At 29.3% G+C, this 13,916-nt stretch overlaps 2 protein-coding genes across 2 annotated transcripts in view; one reads left to right on the top strand and one right to left on the bottom strand.

Annotated features, from left to right (window-relative positions):
* Nucleotides 1-13,916, bottom strand: part of LOC106790482 (glycine-rich cell wall structural protein 1-like) — a 33,115-nt gene that overhangs the window by 1,297 nt on the left and 17,902 nt on the right. Inside the window, exons 2-3 of the mRNA XM_014755419.1 lie at nt 4,358-4,532; nt 2,268-2,753 (exon numbers count right to left, since the gene is read on the bottom strand). Of these exons, the coding sequence (XP_014610905.1) occupies nt 2,268-2,753; nt 4,358-4,403 (532 nt within the window). The 5' untranslated portion in view covers nt 4,404-4,532. The remainder of the gene's footprint in view (nt 1-2,267; nt 2,754-4,357; nt 4,533-13,916) is intronic.
* Nucleotides 6,074-12,887, top strand: LOC106790481 (breast cancer type 1 susceptibility protein homolog). Its single transcript, XM_014755418.1, has 7 exons — nt 6,074-6,291; nt 6,444-6,658; nt 6,859-10,580; nt 10,740-10,816; nt 11,066-11,798; nt 11,896-12,013; nt 12,103-12,887. Exons 1-7 carry the CDS (start codon nt 6,209-6,211, stop codon nt 12,309-12,311), a joined length of 5,157 nt encoding a protein of 1,718 aa, XP_014610904.1. The 5' UTR covers nt 6,074-6,208; the 3' UTR covers nt 12,312-12,887.

Here is a 13,916-nt window from a genome sequence, read left to right as displayed (position 1 = left end):
TAAAATAAATTAAAAATTATATATAAAGAAGAAGAAATTATTAAAATAAATTAAAAATTATATAAAGAAGAAGAAATTATTAAAATAAATTAAAAAAATGTGCCAATTTTTCGGGTTTAATTTTGACATTAAATCATCGATTATGTTTTAAAACGTATCTTTATATTAAACAATAAAATATGAAAATTAATTATTATAGGAAAAATATCTTGATTATGCGAAAATATATCGATTATACGAAATTGTGATAGAGGAAAATTCGATTATGTAAAAGAAGAATATATTTGTTCTAATGAACAATGTTTCATTTATCGTTAGCATGTATTTTACATTTACGTTATTATGTAACTGGAGTAAACATTACGTAAACTGTAAACGAGAGTAATAAAGATGAAACGAAGTCCTTTCACGGATCACATCACGTCTCGTTAAATCGTATTACTGCGTGTGACGTGTTTTAGACAATGTCGGGTAGGATAAAACGACTTAATCTGTTCACGAACAAGACATTTAGACGTTACCGTTTAATTTAACCCACCTATTATTCTATTTAATTTTTAAGATTAACACTCACAAAAAAAAAGTAAAACTTTGCATGTGCATTACATATACTTATATCTAATTACAATATTCTAAAACAAACAAACAAAAAATTAAATTAAAATTGATTTATAAATGATTATAAAAAGGTATCCACAATTTTACATTTGATGAAATTAAATTTTAAAAATAGGTAATAAACATTTGCAATAAGTTTAAAAAAATTTTATCCTATTATGAATAAAATAAGAAGTTTTATATCGGAAATATAGATAGAAACTCTTATCGCAAATTTTCGTTTCTATTTAGAAAGTTAAATGAAAGGCTTCCAGCTGGTATCCGTTTGCTAAAACTATCCGTAATGTTTACACTTTCATGAATCTTTCAGAACAGTTATCGTACTAGTCCCTTTTCCTCGTAAACTCCTTCGAACTAGCCAACCAACCCGATGGAAACTAGCAAACGAGCTTTGATATTAGACATTTCCTATTATTCCGAACGATATAAAATAGTATAGAATGATATTGCTACATCGTCCTTCCTCTAGTTTTAATTTTATTACTTTCGACGTGAGATTTTCATTCACATTTTTTCCTATTCAATAAATCTTACATTTATAGAGAGATTAATTTGTTAATATAATAATTTAGTATATACAATTTCTTAACAGATAGAAATAAATTGTTCGAAAAATATATACTATTAAACTATTCCAATCTACACAAACTTCTATTTAATCTACAAAAAAAGGAAAAAAGGAAAAATAAATATTCTAACAAATATATAATAAATATCGCGAGCTCAGCATTCCACTTTAAAGTACAAAACAAAATTTATTCTAATTAGAATATTAGTTAAACTTTTTTTTATAAAATATTAATTTAATTAAAATATTAAATATATTAATATTAATATCTTTCGCAATAGTATTATAATTATTTACACAAACATTTAAAATCTAAGATTAAAAATTCGTTGAGGAAATTGAATTAATACTGGATTGGTGATCAAAATTTCTTCTCATTTTAATCCAAAATTGAAACAAATTTTTCCTTCATATTTTAAACGAAGTTTATCAAACCAAAAACATGTGTCGTTTTTGTTCGACCATCCTTTGCCATTTTTGACGTACAACCATAATCCCGTCATTGAGCTTCCCATGCTTTAATCGACTTTTCCAATGATTGATCGACCGAAACGAGATGCATCTTTGATATCAATTTTCCAAATTGAAAACGTTTGAAGTAACTTTGCGTCACGCGTATTGATACTGCATCATGTCCACATATGATATATATATATATATATATATATCCAAAATTTAATTACCAATCTGAATCACGTTATTCCCATTTTCTTTTTGTAATAAAATATCAAAACGTATCGAATATCCAACTTTTATATTAACTCACATTCAAGACGTAATAATGTTTAAACAAATATATCACGAACTATTTTTACTAATTAATTTATAATAAATCGTTCTTCCAAAGTATTATCGAATCCGATTGAATATTAATCAAACGTTACGCGATTTTAAAGTGAAATCAATCAAAGGGGGAAAAAAATAAAGAAGAAACTTTGTCCCCTAACTCAATATATATATATATACACATAATAAAATCATGTGCTTTAAATCTTCGTTTAATAAGCGCCACGATAGGATGTTGTGCTCGCTTAAAAAAAAAAGAAACTAAATAAACTAAATAACAAAAGAAGAGATTTACCCAAAGGACCCTGAGATTTCCATAGATTCATAAGGGTGGGGTCTCCACGGCGCCAAACACGCCACCCCTGGCGGCCCCTACGCGATGGTCCAGTGGAGGAACCCAATCCGCTGCCACCACCAGCTGCACCACCACCTGCACCACCTCCGATGCTTCCTCCAGTAACACCACTCCCAATACCGGTACCAATACCGCTGCTTCCAACTACGGTAGCTGATCCTCCTAAGGAACTTGAACTTCCCGATGAAGGTAAATTAACACCACCGACACCACTACTACCCCTAACTGCACCACCACCTGCTCCTCCACCTGTGCCACTGACTCCTACGACGGAACCACCGGCATTTGCGCCGATTCCAACCCCAACACCAACACCACCACCACCACCACCTACTATGTTGGGGCCTGAGGTGCTTGACAAACCGGCCTGCGGCTGTCCATGTGCCCCCAACCCACCACCACCCTGTGGCAACGGTAATCCCGTCGCTGTTCAACCCCCGTTATAACGATGATTAAGATCATCATCATAGTGATGATGATGATGATGATGACAAGGACGACAACGAAGACGATGATGATGATGATGATGATTATGATGATTATGACATCATCAGGAACACCAGTAGCAGTAGCAGTAGTAGTAGTAGTATCATCATCATCAGCAGCAGCAGTAAAGAATAAAATCAAAATTTCATTAGATTTAGTGTTAATTCATAGGAATTATCTTTCGATCTAATTGATTATTACTATTTTTAAGAAACAAAATATCGTCCAACGATTTCTAAATTAATCGAATAAACATATATTATTATATACAAACGTATATATATATATATATATACATTTCAATATTTCTCGTTTAAAACTATACACAAATATAGTAACTAACAGTTAACGTAATATCCACGCATATACATACATGTGTAAATAAATATATTCTCTAACTAATATGTTTATACCAATATAACTGTAATCAAGTAGGCAAACATTTGATATTTATCCGATTTCGTAAGCACGTTTAGTTAACGTTCACGATTTTATATTCGTATTATTCTTGACTAATATTAAATTATTCGAAGGTAAAAAAAAAAGAAAAAAAAATGGAGACGTTATTATGAATCACCTAACGAAAGCAAACGAGAGAAAAAAATGAAAAGAACAAAACGTTGAGTGGTGTGGTTCGATTTTCTATTACAGAGGTAAAAGGAGCCCATGTAAATTATCGTTCCACATAAATCACTGTAATATAAGCTTCATATATTCATACACCTATATATGGATGGTATAAGAATAAAGTAAGTTATATGAGAGTGGAATGTAATGCACATGAAGCAAAACGGAACATATAATAATGGACAAGGCGTTTAAGGGAAAAGCTAAGAAAAAAAAAAAAAAAGTATGGGGAGGGGAAAGGGGAGGGCAAAAAGCTTATATGTATTGAATATTAAATAAGAAGAATTATTAAATTTAATATGCATGTTTCACGTGCAAAGGGCGTATAAAAGGACTACGTAATAGCCACTACTAAAACTCTTTTCTTTTCCACTTCTTTTTACATTTTTGTTTTTTTTTTTCTTTTTTCCTTTCTTTCTATCTCTCTTTCTCTATTAATTTACTTACTTGTACTCGTGTAAAAGCGCAAAAGACATTTGATTAACTGATAAACTAATTGATTCTCTACAATTTTCCCAAATGCAATATACGAATATCAAGTTTACATACATTATTATTCGATACATTTGTTTGTTATATAATGTTATAATTATTATTCGAATGAAATGGAATCTATTTAAATACGATTGATCTGATTAATTTGTATTTTCGTGCGTTCGATTAATTAAATTAATTTCAAACAGTTTCTTTCTGTAATATATATTTTTTTATATATATATAATTGTTTTTTATCTGTTCATTTTCCTGTTACGTTCAATACATAAATATATGTATTTATATATAGAAAATAAATGTACAAATCACATTATTATAAATTAATAATTATAACAATTTTTTATATATATATATATCACGTGGATAAAAATTAAAATATTTTATTTTAATAAATAAAATATATAATATATGTAAAAACTCACCGCATATGGAAATTATTAAAATACCAGCGAGGACAAACCACCCCATAACGTCATCAACAGGTCACTCCGATAAAAATCATCTTACACCACGACATCGCTCTTGTTTTTCTACAGTCTTCAAAAATCTTTGATTTTTATATCTATAGTTTATCCAAGATAATAATATAGGGCCACCCTGTAACATAAATTTCCCATTTTCCCATTAATTTTATGCATAATAAATGAATACCATGAATATTTATTCTACCCTTTAACGAGAGATAAACTGATACATTCGTCTTAATTATTCAATTTGTATGTATGTACTTATCCTCAAACGTTCTCGAGCTATCTCCTGTCCTATAAATCATGTAATATATGTAATATATATATATCTATTGTATATAAGTACAATATATATATCTATTTATACATGTATATAGAACATAATAGAATAATTATAAATACATTCCTATCCCGTTAAACTCTATACTGAAAGATAAGCTATAATATAGATAGAATTGTTAATAGAAATAATAAATCGATCATGATCCAGTTAACCTCGAGAGAACTCAGGAATTGTTAGATCCACTAAAACCCTCGTTTTAATATGTAGCCAAGACTAAATTCGCTTCTGATGTGAGATCAGGTAGTAGACCAATAGTGATAGTAGGGTATATATATATATATATACATATGTATATATACACACATATATACACATACGTACACACACAACATAGTCGACGTTTCCGCCAACTTGTAAATGGTTTAAATATGAAGCACGTCAGTTCGAATCGTAGTCAACGGCAAGATTATATTCATGGACGCTGTGGGGGCTTTGTGACGACGACTACGGTATAACAACCATTGTCTATTGTAAAATTTCTAAACCTTCCCTCTGAGCCGTTGAAAAGCATCGCTAACGCGTTACGCTCTCTCTTTTTCGCACCCCGTTCCTCTGCCGTACCTTATAAAAAAAGTTGAGAGTATATAAAAGAAACAGAGAAAAAAAAAGGAAGGAAGGAAGGAAGGAAGGAAGGAAGGAAAGAAAAAAAAAAGAAATTAATTAAACGAATACCTGGTCTATGCATTCGTTGAAAAAAGGTGGCGACATATTTCGACGTTGATCCAAAAAACACTTCATATGCAAACACTTCGTCGTATTTCGATGTTTTTTCTTTAATATAATACGTGACTCTACGAATAAAATCATTATAACAAACTAAACGATCTGTTATTTGAATATAATCACATGGTTACAGGTAAACATGACGTATAAACAAAAATCAACCGGCGCGGCGCGCTGTTTAATCCCTACTACCTGTGCGCGCCAAAAACAACATCACAAAATGGCGACTCTACGAACATGCGCAGTAGAATCTTAATACGGGCCCACGCATATATCGAACGTGTGACATTGTATCGATGATTTATATATCGATATATTTAATCGTTATTTTAAATACGATTTATTTATATTATAAAAGATACAATAAATAAATGTTTTTATGAATAAAATTAAAGTTAATAATACAAAATTTATAATAGAATTTATTTATCATCATAAGAAAATCGATAAGCGTACAAATTTAATATTGAAAATACGCGATTTAAATTTCGATTTATTTCCCCCCTCTTATTTGCACCGCACTTAAGAATATGTTTTAAAGCGCTACAAACGTGTTGCGGAAAAATTTGGAAATTGTGTATTTTATTGTAGTATAATAACGGGTCCCAAAATTTTAAGATATAAAAAAAAAATAAATTAGAAATAAATAGGTCGTGCTTGGTGTTAAAGAAATTGAATTGGTAATAATGTTTATACAGTGAGGTTTAAGTTTTTTATTTTATGTGAAATTTGTCGATAAAATGACGGAAGATCAAATTATGGACATTGATATTATCTCTGATGCAGTCAAGTCGATTAATAATTGTCTACAATGTAGAATTTGGTAAACATATTTATGTGATTAATATATATAAAATATATATAAATAAATCATTTATTTTTATTCGAATGAAAATGATGTTCAATATAATTTGAATGATTGCCGATTATAAAATGAAGCTAATTCTCATTGTAAGTTAACTATCTTCCTTCCAGTTTGGATACAATCTCGTCACCTGTTAAAACACGATGCGGACACTCTTTCTGTCGTACATGTATAGCAACAGTATTAAATAAAAAAAATGGTAAATGTCCCCTGTGTAACTTCTGCTTGCACCGGCGAAGCATTTCAAAGGACAAGCACATAGAAAAAAGTATTAAAAGTTTTAAAAAACTTTTAGAAGCTATTCGTGAAGATGTAAATATAGATAGTAAGTAAAATATCCATATTTTCTATATATTATGATCTAAGACGAATGAAATAGACTCTTTAATTTGTCTAAAAGTGTAGTCTTTACTACTCTTCCTTTTACGTATTAGTAAATATAAATATTTGTCTTCGATATAAAAAATGTGTATACAACCATCTGATCACTAGATAAAATCTATAATAAGGATAAACATATTACAGTACTTAATTATCAAAAGAATCCACGTAACACAAGAGAAGGGCATGGCACACCAGACGCTAAACATCATAATTCCTCATACGCACTGAAAGCGGAAGAGAACAAAAATGAAAATATATCTTTATTACTAACAAGCAGAATTTCATCAATAAATCAACCAGGATGTTCCTCATTGCATCAAGATATTAGAGATAAGAGAGATACAATGAGTGAAGAATATATGAGGAATAAGAAGATTACAAAGAATGATGACTACGCAGAAGAAGTAAAAGGAAATAATAGTTCATCGACAGTTGAACTATCAGGTGTTTATCCTCTTCTATCTTCACCGCAACTACCACAAGTATCTTCCAACGATGACATTGCATTAGTAAAAGAGAATAGAATTACAAATTGGTTGAAGAGTATATCTGATACGGAACAATTTGAAAATCCTAATAGTAGTCCTAAACTTTTGACAAATTTATTTTTAGATGACACAGCCACCGTAGTATCTGGTATATCCTTAATGTCATCTGTCAGTAATGTCAAAGTAGAACAAGAGTCTTACATATCAGATAATAGTAATTCTACTGTGAGAGAAATATCCGATTCAATGAAAACAACTGAAACATCTTTGAATAATGCGGAAAACAAAGAAAAACCAATAACAACAAAAAAACCACTTCTTAGGCAAGAAATCAAACCGGCTTCTACGGAGCATAAACTAAAATACAAAGCAACTCACGCGAGAGTACAACAACGTTTGAGGAAAGTCGTTGATAAAAATTCAAAGAAAAATTTCAACGATTCTGTTAAATCTAACAAAGATGCAATTAATTCGATAAATATATCAAAACAATTAGATGCAAGTAACGCGACAAAAGAAACTTGGAATAGGGTTGTTAAAATTGGTAAAGAAATGCGATCTAAAAAGAAAAAATTAAAATCATTGGACATTAGTAAAGAATGTACAAATACTACGAGAAATCGAAAATTATCCACAACAAATTTACACATTGATGCGTACAATCAAAAAAAGAAAGACGAATCTAAGAAAATAGAAATTGATCAAAATGAAGAAGATGTAATAATCGAATGTAATTCAACTTACGATAAGTCTAACGAGACATGTGAACAACAATCATTACAAAATACATCGTTCATTTCATTAGAGAAGGAAGGACGAGTTCCAATAATGAGTTTACGTCGTGAACAAATGGATGACATTATCGGTGTTGCGACTAATCCTAATGAAAGAACAAACGATCAAGAAAGTAATTCTTTGGATCATGAAGATCAAGGAACTGTTCCGAAGAAAAGATTGTCATTGAGAAAAAGTAACGATTCGAAAAACTTGTCTATTACTGATCAATCCTCACCTAAAATCACACCAGTCAAAGTCAATCTCGAGGAACGTTATAATATTTTATATGATAGTCCACCTTCGTTATCCCAAAGAAACGAACGTACTACTCCAATAAAAACTAACGAAAATTCAAGAATAAACAAATCGATGTTGAAATCATCATTGAAAAAAAATCAAATGAGTAATACTAAATCTAAAGAAGTTACGACGATACCTAAAGTTGCACAATTACCAAATCCCAAATGCAATTTGATGGAACAAATTAATCAAGACAAATTGTCCCGAGATTTATTAGAGAATTTTAGCGAAATCATTGATAAGAAAATCACTAAATCAAAACGAAGAAATGATATCGATCATACCAATACGAATTTAATAAAAAATAATAAGGAAATTCGTGTTGTACCGTTCAATAAATTGGGCACAGTATTTAAAAAGAGAAGGAAGGTAAAATTTTATAAACTCGGGCCTGTTAGAAGAGAATCGTTAATTAATCCTTTAACTATTGCAGTATTAAATTCTTACAAGGTCAACATGGTTACGTTTGAAGAATCGGATGATTTATTAGAAACGTATAAAATAGGAGAAGAAGAGTGCAATTTATTAGATCATACAAAATCTTCTATGGATTTGATTGTTGAAAAAGATGTTAAAAATAATGAAATACATTTGTTAAAAGATAAAGGTGAGAAAAATTCGTCGAAAAATCCTTCGCAAGAATCGTTAGATGTTCTTTTAATTTCATTGAAAGAACCAACAAACGAAAATATAGTTATTGTCAACGATCAACGTGTTAAATTCGGAATCAGTGAATCTTTATCGAAAAAAAGATTAGAAAATTGTTCTAAAAATGGAATGTGTTCGAAACCAATAATAACGAACGTCGTTAAAATGATGTCATCGGAAAATGATTCCCAATTAAGATATCTCGATCTGGAATCAATGATAGACCCAAAACTAGTTGAGTTAAAGATTTCAAACGAATCTACGAGTTTAGGATTTAAAAGAAAATCTGAAAAGAATAATGACGATACTTCTTTGAGGCAAATAATTAACGATAAAAAAAGAAAATTAATTGAATATAATGCGGAAAAAGATACGAAGAATAGACAAATAAAAGAATCGAGCGATGAAAATGATTCTGATGATGGTAAATTGGCTAATAACATGACACAAATAAATAAATTGAACGTAAGTGTTGTTGATAGGATAAACAAAAACGAGAATGTTGATGCAGTTATATCACTCACTTCTGAGTCCGATAATAATATTAATAATGAAAAAGTAACGATAAGCTCATTAAACGAATCAACAAAACACAAATATAAAAGAATAGTGATAGCCCATTCAAGTTCAGATACCGATTCGAGTCAAACGAGAAAGAGGAAGACGGATATAAATGAAATTAAAAACAACAAAAAAGTTAAAATTGATAAGAAAAAAGATATAGCATCTGAGGATTCGGAGGACGATAACGTTGTTAATAAGATTTTGAATAATTGGTGCAATGATTCGAGTACTTCGATTAAATCCATGAAGAAAAATAATTCAGAAGAGACGATGAATTTCAAACCAATGATAATGATCCCGCAAAGTATTGATTTCGATTCATGGAATAACTATGATACGCCTGTTAATATTATTTCTGAAAAGGAAGCACCTGAAAAATCTAACAATGATATTATTGATAAAGTAAAAATGATTAGAATGAATGAAAATGATATGGTAACATCGAATAATAAGATAAAGGGTATTGATAATTTAAATGAAGTCGAAATCATAACAGATAGTTTAGGTAAGAATTTTTTTACGGAAGAAAACATTGTTGAAGATGTCAATAAATTGGAAAATAAAGATAACGAAAATAATCTTCCTCTAATGAATTGCATTGAAGCTAACGATTTATTTGACGATTTTAACGGTAGTAAAATAGAAGACAATTTCGAGGATACGTTGATAGAAGAAAATTTCAATGAGTTTGATAAAGAAAACGAAACAGCTACGTATGTGATAAATAATAAAAATGATATTTCCATGAAGAAAAATACAATGAGCAAAGAAAGAGACAAAAATAAAAGAACAACAACGGTACCACGTACAACTACTGCAACTACGTTAATATCTGAGGTAGAAAAATACGAGGATTCTAGTAAAAGCAAAGATCAACTTATCGAACAAAAGGATATCTCGTCCGAGTACGATTCTCTCATGAATGTAACACAAGATCAACTTTTGCTGAAAGCTCTCGAAGAAGATCTCTTTGGTGCCGGCAATTCACGTAGTTTTGGAAAGTCTACAAATACAAAAACGTTGTTGCAGGAAAGAAGATTAGAAAACTCGTCGCAAACGCCAACAAAATCCAAAAGAAATCTTGAGGTAACAACGAATCTTTATAACAAGGTAGATTTCCTTGCTTGCTTGCTTGCTTGCTTGCTTGTTTGTTTGTTTGCTATTTCCAATAAGGTATTTTTGTTTATTTCTTATTATTATTTTTTGACCCTTCCCTATTCAACGAAAATTCTTTTTCTTGTTTAGAATGCGCAGAATGCTAAAGAAATTTCCAGCGACGAAGATGAGATAATCGAAAATACGCCCCAGTCTGATAAGAAATTGTAAGTTGTTTCGTCTTTTTTTTTGTTTTCTTTCTTTCTTCTTATTTAAATTTTTTCATATATTAATGTGTTACTTGTTCATTCTATTTATAATATATTTTCAAATGAACAAACAGTTTTCTCTGATTTTTGTAAAATATTTCTATAATAATTATTCATTTTTTTATAATAATAATTCTATTTATTCTAAATATACAACACTTAAATTATCTATTTTAATTTTTTACTTATGTGCGTGTAAACTTTCAGCATGGAAATTGATCGCAGCATTGTAAACTCTAAAGCAAGAAAGTCTTTGACCATGTCACAAACAATAACACCGGAGTTGAGTAAAAAGTTTCAACAAGTAGAGCTGATGAAAATGAAAACAACTACTACACCATCTTTCTTGGTATCTTCTAAACTTAAAACTTCCATAAATCAAAATATAATACAGCCGCTTTATCAAAGTACACCTAAAACGATCCAAGCAGCTTTTAATCGCAATTGTAGACCAAGCCATTCTCAAGATAATAAAACATCATTTGAATCTAACGCAAATTTGATAGAAGAATCAAGGATGACGATGATGGGGAGCAAAGTAAATAATAAAAGATTATGTTTCATTTGGAGTAGTTTGATGATTGATCAAATTGAGTGTATCAAAAAATTAGCTAATTTGATTAATGCCACTTGGACGCAAAATTTCAATTCTACGGTGACGCACGTTATTGTATCTACAAAAGAAAATACCAACGCTGCTACTAAAACATTGAAATTTCTGCAAGGAATTGCTCATAAAAAATTTGTCGTTGGTTATCAGTGGATTGTCGAGTGCTTAAAGAAAGGTACCTTAATAGATGAAGAACCTTACGAAGCTGTTGACTGTTATACTCTTGAGGCTGGTCCTCGAAAATCGCGTTTAAGAGAAAGCGACTTGTTCGATGGTTTTGCATTTACTTGTATCGAACCTTTCGAAAATATTACTGTTACTCAATTTCAGGTATATATATAGAAATTTAGAAAATATTTAAAAACAAACTTTCTTTCAATTCGAAATAGCTAAATATAATAAAATATTTTTTCTTTCTTCAATACAGGATTTATTAAAAGCTATGGGTGCTACGATAATTCAAAGTTTGGATGCACTTGCTGTTACAAAAAATAAACATAAAATTATATTATTAAAAAACGAAATACATACGGACGAAGATGTGGGTAAGAATCCAAATGTGTTTTCAAATATAATTTTTGTTCTTTTTCCTTTACTTAAATTGATATTAACTCGTGTGATATTAATGTTACAGCAAACTGGTATAGTAAGACCTCAGCTGTACCAATTTCTTGCGATTGGATTGTAGAATGCATTAGTCAATACAAATTAGTATCTTGTTATATACATCTTCACGAGATTGTACAGGAAGATGTATTGAAATTAGGATATCCAGAAAAAATGATAAGTCCGGATGAATTCGACAGTACGTTTGATACATCGGTTGATTGTAAATCAAGGTAAACGTCTACTAATGAATAATTGAAATTCATTTTTTAATCATATATACACATATACATATACTTATATACACAGTATCATCCACTGTATTATTGTATATCATATATACTAATGTCTTCCTTTCAATATGAAACAAAAGAGAACAAAGAAACAAATCAAAATTATTCTAAGTAAATTATTTAATGTGATATGTGTTGTTAATTAGTATAACACATTTGTTGTTAATAATTTTCTTGCATTGTTCACTGTTATTATTCGCACTTAACGTTGTTCCAAGCCATTGTAAATACATTAAAGTTGCATATATTTATATATACACATGCATATAAGAAAAAAAATTAATCATAAGAATATTAATAAGAATGAAAAATAGATTTATGTAAATTTGTATACATTTTCACCCTGTATGTGCCAAATTAATTTTATGTATATTTCAATGTAATAATCGTTCACATATTTTTAACAATAATTTCAATACTGGGATGAGAATGAATTTATATATTATAAAAAGAAAAAGAAACAGAATTAATTTTGTATAAAGAACAAAAAAAAAAGAAATCATCACCAATCGTTTTGTTTTTAAAGATAGATGTAAATCAAAAAAAAAAAAAAAAAAAAAAMACCCCCAACKKTTTTTTTTTTAAAAAAAAAAAAAAAAAAAAAAAAAAAAAAAAAAAAAGACAATGTACAAATGTTGAAGATAAAAATTGAAAAATAAGTTATTCCATGTATATTATATTTATATACGACGTTTCTTTTTTTTCCCGTACAGTAGTCAAACGTTTTGTTTCCTTTGTAAAAATGACGAATACGTTAATATAACTCGTCTTGTTGATATAGTTATATAATATGTTACGACTTTTGCGATGTAAGATGTAGAGAGAGAAAAAGATAAAAATGAAAATATTAGGTTTGCTAATAAGTAAAAAGAAAAACAAACAACACATTATTTAGATATATAAACTACTTACAATTTCCAAATTATTTCTTAGCAAATCTATAATATACATATATATAAATAAAACATAATACAACAATTTTTTCAATAAAATGTACACCTAAAGATAGCCAATATAGCAAAAAGTATGGAAATATATAGACATATATAAGTACATATAGAAATAAGTATATATATATGTACGTATTTATATTAACCGTCAAGAATTGACAAGGAAAACGACAAGCATCGTGCAATATTAGGATCCTGCGTAGGAATCAGTAGTACTATTGTGTGAGAGACATGGAGAGGGCACTCGTATATTCACCGAGACACACGAGCCGTATTGATTTGCCCGGGACCACCTGTAGCCAACTCTCTCTCATCTGCCTTCGCGTATCACAGTAATGGTTATGAATCTCATCCAATTGCCTAGTACTAACGGGAATAATCCTACTGCATCCTTACATATGCAGTTAATATAACATTTAGAAAAAATTTTTTATAAATATATTTCTTTATATCAAATGTGTTATATTTTTATATAACAATTTTCATCGTCGTCCTAGTAGTCATCATCGTCATCATTATTATTATTATTATTATTATTATTATTATTATTATTATTATTATTATTTATAAGATTAATAATTAATTGTTTAATATATTCG

The sequence above is a fragment of the Polistes canadensis genome, unplaced genomic scaffold, assembly GCF_001313835.1.
Source record: "Polistes canadensis isolate GaletaPanama2010 unplaced genomic scaffold, ASM131383v1 scaffold_241, whole genome shotgun sequence".
Lineage (NCBI taxonomy): Eukaryota > Metazoa > Arthropoda > Insecta > Hymenoptera > Vespidae > Polistes > Polistes canadensis.
The sequence above is the reverse complement of the archived record's forward strand: the minus strand, read 5'-3'. Positions and strand labels throughout refer to the sequence as shown.